General features: G+C 34.6%; 1 protein-coding gene across 3 annotated transcripts in view; it reads right to left on the bottom strand.

Annotated features, from left to right (window-relative positions):
* Positions 1 to 212: 212 nt before the first annotated feature.
* Positions 213 to 10,554, bottom strand: part of Sec24AB (Protein transport protein Sec24AB) — an 81,028-nt gene continuing 70,686 nt past the window's right edge. For all 3 annotated transcript variants that reach the window (XM_069828194.1, XM_069828197.1, XM_069828195.1), the window contains exons 18-20: positions 9,835 to 10,041; positions 5,369 to 5,472; positions 213 to 1,167 (exon numbers count right to left, since the gene is read on the bottom strand). In XM_069828194.1, coding sequence (XP_069684295.1) covers positions 1,056 to 1,167; positions 5,369 to 5,472; positions 9,835 to 10,041 — 423 coding nt within the window. In that variant the 3' untranslated portion in view covers positions 213 to 1,055. The remainder of the gene's footprint in view (positions 1,168 to 5,368; positions 5,473 to 9,834; positions 10,042 to 10,554) is intronic.

Here is a 10,554-nt window from a genome sequence, read left to right as displayed (position 1 = left end):
TTAAATTTCTCAAAATTATCCCAGAAGGACTTGGTCCACTCTGGTTGTGAATCCCTCATTTAAGAAATGTGTTGTGTACCAGTATGTATCTATATTTTGGACTCCTTGATTGAAGCTTACAATAATTCTTCTTTCTGCAAGTTAATTTAAAAAATGGAGGCTCTACAAAACTGTAATGGGGTTGTTAAAAGATTAAAAATTTTCACTCAATACACAATCTCAAAAGTTTTTATTTTTTCATTCTTTTCCTTACCTATACACACATTTCTGTACCACTTCCATCACTCGTATTTTATATAACAACTTTCTACAATTCATTAAAATAATACAATAGTTTAAATCCTAATGAAGGCATGTAAAATTCTGGCGGTAAAATTCTTTCCAATCAATGCAAAGCTGAAACAAAGACTTAACCTTTTATCCTGATTTACACTTGTATTTACTGTATAATGATTATATTACAAAATTCTGACCCCGTAACAACTGAGTAAAACCTTGCATAGATATTTAACTTTTTACCCAAAGTGACTTGTTTCAACATTTCACACACATGTTCACTCACACACACACACACACACACAAACACACACACCTCACCACATTGCCATTTACACACATAAGCAGTTCTTTATTCCTTACTACATCACTGGTAGTAGGCCATCTACAACCACTGCTCAATATTCACGTACACATCATTTTGCCATGATAATAAATAAATATGTATAGTTACGCCCAAGTATGTTAACAGAATGATCATCTCCAACAATAATCGCAAACATTTTTACAACTTTGAATAAGGCCAAACACATTTGAATGGCAAATTTCTGAAGTTCATATGCAATAGAAGATTATGAAAAATTATATCTGGAATAGTTCAAACACTGGTTTCGTCTTTTTTATTCTATTGAACTTTCGTTTATCACTAAACGGTGTGTTGCTATTTTGAATTTAATTCGGCAGCAACTATGTATGACCCTACAAATAGTGCGTGTATATATATATGTATATATAATACATTTACTTTCAAAAATCACATAATGTTTTACGATGTGTGATCACTTAACATTTGACTTGAGGTGTTGCAAGAATTCATAATATGATAGTGCCGATTCTGAACGATCTTCTATCAGCCGTTCTATGAATTTCACTCGATAGTGACTGTCATCCCTGTAAAAAAATATTGAAACAAAGGTAAATTGAGAGCCTTGATGATAAAATTTAAATCATATATCTGTAAACCGAATGTCAGCAGTATTTTAAATATAATTTCTGACGATAGTAGTAGACTGAGATTGCATTATATTTCAACAGATTTTCTCCATAATTAAGAATTGTCTCAGTTGAAACATGATAGGCTTTATATACTGGATTAGTCAATAATTAGTGACAACAATGTTCGTATGTGGCGCTATCAATGGTAAATGATGCAAGCTAATAACAATGAGAAAGACGAGCATCTGATGTGTGTTATCTGTGAGTCTGAAGACAATAATCTCATTTATAAGATATTTGTAGTGAGTTTAATTTGTAAACTTATCTGTAGTGCTCTAAAATGTTTAGCAAACACGAACAAAGATGCGTCATTGAAATTCAGATTGCAAGAGGCAAGAATGCTCGACAATGCCATACAGCATTACTGGAAGCTTGTGGTAGAGAGACTTCACCATATTGTACCATGGCTAGGTGGGCACATGCATTTCGTAACAGGAGGGAAGATGTTCATAAAAAACGTGGAGCTGCGAAGTGATGATGTGCATATGAACGCTATAAGAGCACTGCTGGAAGAACACTGTTGTTGGACATGTATTGAACTAGCAAGGGAAGTTGGAATTGCTCCTGGTACGATTCTTCACATGCTTAAGAAGTAGTTAAAGATGAGGAAAATCTTGTTGAATGTTTTAAATTAACTGACGATTTTCAAAGAAATTATGAAACTATCATTCTGAACACAATAACTAGCTTTGTTTAGGGCTGGCATCTGTTCATTCTATCTGTAACAACAAAGAATGGATTTTACTTTATAACAACTTTTGGGGATCTAGATTGATTTTAAATTTTATAGTATTAAAAATAATTATTATTTTCTTTTAAATATGCTGCGTATAAGTTACAGACAGATTTGCCAAGTGATGTTCCCAAAATTTGATTCCTATCTTAAATTCCTGACTGTGCCACTGTTCCACACAACAATTATCTCTTTTGACAATAAGTTTACTGATCCATTAGGACTGTAAAATAAATACACCTACTAAAACCTTAAATAATTATAATGAAAAAGTCAATAAATAAAACAAGAATACCAAGTCTGAAGATCTAAATTGTGCAGTAATGTAAATTAGTAGAGACGAGAATTTCATGCACTATAAAATTTCAAAATATGCATGCATTCATGCGCTATCAAACTATGAAACATGCATGATCAAGCGAAAAATACATTAAAATATGCACTTTCATTTTTATTCCAAATGTCTTATTTCACTTCACTTTTTTTGCACAGTTAACAACCTAACAACATTTCTAAATTGGTTTCTGTGAAGTTCCTGCGCTTGTCAGTCAATATGTTTTTGTATGCAGAGAATGACATTTCTACAGCGCAAGAAGTTACGGGTGCAAACTTGAATGAACATGTTTGTGACAGTGTCAGGTCAAATTCTTCATTCAAATAACCTTCTTCACTGAACAAAAGAATCTGTAGTTCGGGTTCACATTTATGACCCTGTTCAGTTTGTTTTCCGCCGCTGTACCTAGTTCCCCACAGGCATAACTTGGGGATCTATGGAATTCTTTGTAGATCTTTCCTTTTTTGCATTCTTTCAATATGTGAAACAGATGCAACATGCTGGTCGACTTGAAATTTTTCAGTACATTTTATCTGAAATTATAATAAACCTTATGGTTACCTAGATACGACTTTAAAACGGACATCTTAATTTAATTCATTGATTCTGGTTCATGTTAACACTTTGTTTAAAAAACTTAAAAGTGTTAAAATGTTTAAAAAAGGTTATGTACCTTAGTTAAGTTTTTTAATTTAATTAATTAATTTAAATAGGTTTTGTAATTTTTTTTTACAAAGAACAACTGCCATAGAATATATTCGGAAACAGAATAGCTGTGCTTACCTCAACAATCGCACAATACAACAACCCCATCTGATCTAATAAAAATCCTTTCCTTTAATCCACTGTGCAAAGAGTACACTTTCGTAACCTTTAATTGGAGGCATATCAGAACCACATTAACACAGCAAACAAAATAAACAAACATGTTAACCACTTACGAGGTTCATACGCTGCAAAGACAGTTTAGCGAATGATTCCAATTTTAGAAGAATCTAAATTGCTACTAGTACTGGAAAAGGGAGAGTATTTACAACCTCCCTGAAAGAGGGTACTTTTGACCTAAATTATTTTTTGCCAGTTTCATTGAACCCTCTGTATTTCCTCTCTACTATTCTCAAAGTATTCAACGTAATAAATCCATTTATGACACGCAGTCTATAGAGGGTAATCAGTAAAATGTTGTAAAAGTGAACTTCCGTCCAAAGAAAGGTCCTCTAACATCTTATTGTGAAAACTTAACATTTTATTTCATTTTTATGTTAATAATTTTTTCTTTTCCTTCTTCAATCCTGATCCCGAAGCTAAAATAAGGGATATAAAATCGAGAAACTGAAATGTCGACTCAGAACCATTAAAACATGCATTTAAACTGAATATAATGTATATTATATGCATTATTAAGCTAAAAATTGCTTAAATATGCATTATGCATCCCCAAAGAGCCAAAACATGCAAATATGCAAGAAAAAGTACACATATTTGGAACCAGAAAGTAATGAAATTGGATAAGTACCAAGTTTGAGCTATGTCCTATGTTCCTATAAAAAAAACATGCATTTGCATGGAATTCTCGTCTCTAGTAATTAGGCACTACAAAACATTGCATAATATAGGGGTCCTATGCACTCTTGAATGCAAATCTGTCTTTACAAAATTATCGTAAATATAAATACGCTATATTGAGGTATCTCTATGACCTTGCCCCCACAAAACACTGACTGATTAATGTGCCATAGCGATAAAGGTATTATGGATGTTACCAGGGTCCAGGGCACAGCAAGATCATGTGGACACTTGTTGCAATGTAGAGAAACAGAAAAATTATCCTGTATTAACGTGTAAGGTTACTTATTTTTCTAATACTGATTTGTTTCGAGTAAGAATTTATGGGTGTGCTATAGTTTAAATGTGATCTGAACAGTACAGCGCCTGTGATGTAACTACAATCATAACACTGCAATGGTAGCGACCTTCTTCTGGTATGACTCGATGCTTGAGTACACTGTACTTCTTGAGCCAAGCCAATGTATAATAATGGAACTTGAAATAATTTTGTTTACACAGGTTTAGTCTTTCTTGCATCAGATCATTTATACATACATACTGCATATATGAATCTTCCAGATTCAAAAATTTCTTTTGAAGTCAAACATTTAAATGAATTTTCAATTAAAATACTTTAATTTTCATCAATGTAGAAAATTGTGCCATAATTTTATGAAAAACATTATGAGACATTTTGAATCTAGACAATGTGTATGTACTTGCAGCATCTAAAAACTGAATGAGAATAATAGGTTGCAAAGTAGTAACAATATATAGTCAAAGCTAAAATAGCCTAACAATTATTTTCACAGAATATTTAATATATAATTACGAATTTTTACACATATTGCCTGATTCTGCAATCTTAAGTAGCATTATGGAGAGACCTCTGACATCCCTATTGTGCACATGCCTAGTATACAGAAATGAATAAATGGCAGGAAGACTTAAAATTATGAGACACAAAGCAAAAGTAAACAGCAAACAGCATTGTTAATAATAATAAGAATAAAAATAGTAATAACAGTAGTAGTAGTAGTAGTAGTAGTAGTAGTAGTAGTAGTAGTAGTAGTAGTAGTAGTAGTAGTAGTAGTAGTAGTAGTAGTAGTAGTAGTAGTAATAATAATAATAGATAATGATAATAATAATAATAACAACAACAACAGAGGCTGCCCAAATGAGATTTTTGAAGCCACTGATTAGAAGAGACCACATTAAAAATGACAACATCCATCCGTCAGCAACACAGAAACATGTAGAAGGAAATGGAAAGACCATATATATAGAAGACCAAGGACTAGATTGAGAGATAAAAATTTCTAATGTGTTACTTCGGAATGGCGAAAGCAATACTGATGCCTTTTAAAGGACGATGATGATGATGTTTAATAATAAACTCCATATAAACTCACCTGAGTGCAAGAGGTCAAATGACTTTATTGTCAAACGCCTGGCATTAGAAAACAACAACATAAACTCACCTGATCACTTGAAGCATTGTTTGGTATGGCTTCTCATTCTGCAAGTAGTTCACAAAGTTCCGTAATCTTTCTGATTCTGGACTTTCAATCTCAGGAAGCTCATACTGAAAAAGAAAAAAGGCGACCGTTAATACTAAAAATTCCAAAATCCAGAGCATCAGCATGTGTAAATCACTTTTACAACTATTGTATCAAATATTATAAAAATTACTTTTAATTCTTCTCTTACTTTTTCTGGCTTGAAGTCCAAAAAAAACATTAAATGAATTCGTAAAATCATTGTAAAAGCTTGAATTATCAAGTAATGTAATAATTGTGGTTTTGAGTACTTTGAACGAAAAATATCCATTTGTATTCTTGTTTCCTAGCACACACCACTGGTAATGCATAAGATTCTGCAGATCTAAGATATTTTCTATCCACAACGAAGTTATCACTACAAATAGTGTATTTTATGATTCGAAAATTCACATTTTATACAAGCTACCAGACACTCATATCCTGTCATTAATCTGAAAAGGATACTATGCTATATTTTCTCACATCTTCTAGTAACAATAGGGTTTCTGAAGGAATATGAGTGACCAGGATTAATTTGGTGATGTCAGAAGTCTTTAAATTGTGTATTCACTACTCATTTCAAAGGATGCACACAAAGTAAGTTGCCTGCTTCCAGATAGTTGCAACAGAACAGAAAGAACTCAATAATTTCAAGGGAAAAATTGTTCCGGGGCCGGGTATCGATCCCGGGACCTCGGGTTGAACGATAACCGGCCCCGGAACAATTTTTCCCTTGAAATTATTCAAATCTGCTTCACAGGGAGCTTTACCTGAAAGACTAGATTTGCAGAAAGAACTCAAGTTCAGGCAAATAAACCCAACAGTTGCTTTGAACATTCTCATATCTTCCAGTTTGTCCGATAATTTTGTTTTTCTTGACAGTCTCATTTCAAAAGTGAAAATTAGAGCTAGTAGTATCTGTCCAATAACTCAATCAGAGAAGTTACAACAATTTTTTTTTTCACCATACTAGAATGCAAATGTGAAAAAATCTGACTGAAAATAAGACTGAGCTCAGTTTACCTACAACGTAATGTTTGGATACAACATTTATAAAAGATTAGGCATTACTCGATGTGGCTGCTGCTTTAATGAAAGCAATAATCATAGAAAAGTTATTGAAAGTCTAATGCAGACAGGTTCTTATAAATAAGCCCAAGCAGTACAGCTCTGGATTAGAAGGCAAACATGCCAGCTGCCTATGCTATTCTGGTGGCTTCAAGATAATATTGCTAATATCAGCTGTAGACTGTATTACTAAATACTGTCCTCAATTCTTCAATTGAAGGGTTTTGGCAAAAAAAAAAAAAAAAAAAAAAATCCAAAAACATAACTTTTCAGGAGAAACAGAAAACTATCTGGCATGCGTGTTGTTGACACTTCACGTATGAAATTTATCATATCATTTCTAAAGATGTTGTAGAAACTTGGAAAAACTGATGTACATTATTTTATAACTTAAATTGCCTTGTAGAAATACATAGCCTATGAAGACAGTTTTTCCAAAACTCACTTTCTGCAGAAATGAGCAAAATGGAGTTTTGTGTGGAATATACTTAAGAAAATGATTGTATTTTGCTTTTGATGTATACGAGGCGCGTCCATAAAGTAACTTTCCCACTCGTCCCACAGCTAGCAAACCATATGTTGCGCGAAGCGACTGAGTGTACGTGATAGAGTAATGTCCTGGAATGGAGCATGCTTTAGTGGAACTTCCCGAGTGCTCTCAGTAGCTTCATTGCATTGGTTGAAGATGGACATTCCTATTCCAGCTCCCGCCACATGTGAAGTGCGATCAGTGATCAAGTTTTTGAATGCACAAGGCATAGCGCCAATTGAAATTGATCGTCAGCTGTACCAGGTTTATGGGTCTCATGTCATGAGCAAGCACATGTGTTGCTCCAGAAGGTCATCTGTTATAATGGTTGGCCTCCCACTGCGCTCCTTGTCATGCACATTTTGGCGTCCTGCTGAAAATTGTCTACAGCAGCAACACACCATCTGATTGCTCATGATGTTAGGCCCATAGACCTGGCACAGTTGACGATAAATTTCAATCGGCGCTATGCCCTATGCATTCAAAAACTGTATCACTGATCGCAATTCACATGCGGTGGGAACTGGAATAGGAGCATCCATCTTCAACCAATGCAATGAAGCTACTGAGAGCACTCAGAAAGTTCCGCTAATGCATGTGCCACGCCAGGACATTACTCTATCACGTACATGCAGTCGCTTCGCGCAAGACATGGTTTGCTAGCTGTGGGATGAGTGGGAAAGTTAGTTTATGGACGCACCTCGTATATGTACCAAATACTGTCTAAAAAATGAAGTGCTTAACATACAATTTGCAAATTATTTTTTTACATATAATTTTCCAATCAGTTATTTGCATCTCCTGAAAAATTATAATTTTGGAGAAAGCGAGTTTTGGAAAAACAGTATTTTGCACTGAGGTGTCTTTTGCTGCGTACATAATAAACAGTACTGCCACTCTACTACAATTTAAAATTATATGGATATGTTTCAAGATGATATGAATGGGATATTTGTAAATGCTATCATTGTTCCTGCCTGAACAATAACTGTGTCACAAAAAAAGTATTTGGACTATGGTTGTTTTATGAAAACCACTGAAAATTTCCACTCCTATAACACAGCCCTATGGCATTTATTTTCCCTAACAACTAATTCAGTAGATGGCCACTACAATACACTCGCCATATGCTTAATATCTCAAATTTGCATTTTTTGGACTAATGGTTCTTTTTTCAAAAAACCCTTCAATTCATTCTTTCGATACTCACTATTATTTCTGCTGAAATATAATTGAGTCTTTTCCATCAAAGAGAATATACAAATATAGCAACAATTAGTCTCATTATCACTGTAATTATCTCCATATGAAGGCTGCCTGGAAAGTAATGCACTACATTTTTTTCTCACCAAATATTAATTCGTCTGGGAAATTACATGTGAGTGATGTTTGTTAATGTAACACATATTTTTCAATATAATCCCCGTCCACTAGTATGGTCACAAGTGCTTGTTGCCTTGTCAGAGCCATCTTGTCCAAATCACGTCATTATCCTCAAATCTCATGCCATGAAGAGTATCTTTCAGTAGACTGAAAAGATTGAAAATCTGTTGGAGTTACGACAAGGCTATACAATGTATAGTGTAAAATTGTCAAACTAAGTTTCGTGATGGCTTTTCAAGTTCTCACAATCGTGTGAAGACATGCAATATCATATTAAAACAGAATCTTAACATATTTCACATTGACCCATACCATAGCATGGAGGTCTAAGGCATCATATCTGGACTCACATTACAGAATGAGTGCTGGTTCGAATCCTCATGGGGAAGAAATTTTTTCATGAAATTTCGGCGACAGTATGGGACCAGTGCCCACTCAGCATTGTAATGAATTTTGAGACCTACAATAGGTAAAGCAAAATCTTGTTTTGAAATCCAGCTGTAACAACTGAGGGGGAAATCAACATGCTCATGGCACGCTTCTCCCTCCCCCCCAGTACTAATCGTTCATGTGGTATGTGGATGTGAGATCAACAATCAACTGGTCGTCCTTGGCCCTTCATGGGTTGTTGCACCAAATCAAAATTTAATATTTCACATTCTTAGCATTGTTATAAGCAGAGAAAAAAAAGTACATTACTCTCTGGACAACAGTCATAATTTTCTTTCTATAAGTCTATACTTGTTTTTTTGAAAGATGGGACATGACAGTTAAGCGGCCGAGCTTGGAACTACAGTGCTATGTTGACAATATGGACTACCATGCTGCCAGCTGATGGAAGCTAGCAATTAACGTTAAGATGGCTGACGTTAAAACATTCATTGACAATTGACGTGAAGGTAAGAAAGCAATACAAAAATCGACAGAGAATCAAACACGAAACATATCAATGCTAACATTGTGTGCATAATAAATGTCGCCAAGAGAGCTATTATGCACTCGCCACGTGGGAATGGTAAGTTTGGCAACTCAACCGTTGTTACCATAGCAACAGGCCTACCACACTATGTGACATTCAGTTGTTTTTCCGATCGCAACGCTCCTGTCATGTTCCATCTTTCAAAAAAACAAGTATAAACATATTGCTGTTGTTTTGGTTTTGTTTGATAATACGTGAACAATATCCATGCTGTTTGGAGTGAAGCAGATGACCTACTTTTGCTGTGTGTGCACTCAATAACAATGGAAGTGCAGAAGTTTGTGCATTTTATTTGTGTTATGATAAGGTACAAACAAGTAGAGGAACTATACAAAGGCGGGAATTTAAAATTAAAATTTCTCCACATGCCTGAACTTTGTGGACAGAAACTGTCTACATTCATTTTGTATATAACCTAACTGAAGCAACCATAATTAGCTGACTTACCATTTCATCTGGTATGTGAGCAAATGAAGGAACTCCAAGCACAGCAGTGCAGAATTCATTACTGATATTGTGACCAACATACATCATCATGTGATCACCAGCATCCAAAAGGAATGCACCATGAGAATCCAGCTTCTCTGCTGACAGATGGAGTCGTGGAGGTTGGGGTATAAATATGCCATCTGCCTCTATTTCAGCACAATTTTGCTTCAAAAAGAAAAGACAAAAATTTAATGTTGGTAATTTATACTGCACACAATCCAAAGTCAAAAGAGAAAAAATATATTATTCTCATTAATTTTATTAGTTATAATTAGGGACCAGATTTTCAGGTACTAAATGACACCAGTATATTTGAGTGGATGTGATTTAGGTTAGAACCATTTTGAGGCCTTGTTCACAGCACTCGGAATCTAACATGGGAGAGATGGGTTACAAAGATTGGAGAATGGATCTATAATCTTTTCGTTGTAAGAATAATCCTACAGTAAACAATGGCACGTGACTGAAATGAGGCTTGATTGGCCGCAGTTTGGCGCCAGAGGTTCTCAGTAAGTGATCCCGCCCACTCCTGTACATTCTGTTTCATGTGAAACATTTCTCATTACTCGTCAAAGTAGACTTAACCTCACTGCTATGCATTTGTTTTCTTAGGAAACTTTATAATTTATTAATTGGAACTTACTACATACATTCAACACTATTTCTTTCTCTCCATAT

This window comes from Periplaneta americana, chromosome 6 (genome assembly GCF_040183065.1).
Source record: "Periplaneta americana isolate PAMFEO1 chromosome 6, P.americana_PAMFEO1_priV1, whole genome shotgun sequence".
Lineage (NCBI taxonomy): Eukaryota > Metazoa > Arthropoda > Insecta > Blattodea > Blattidae > Periplaneta > Periplaneta americana.
Note: the sequence above shows the minus strand (reverse complement) of the source record. Positions and strands in the feature narration are given on the sequence as shown.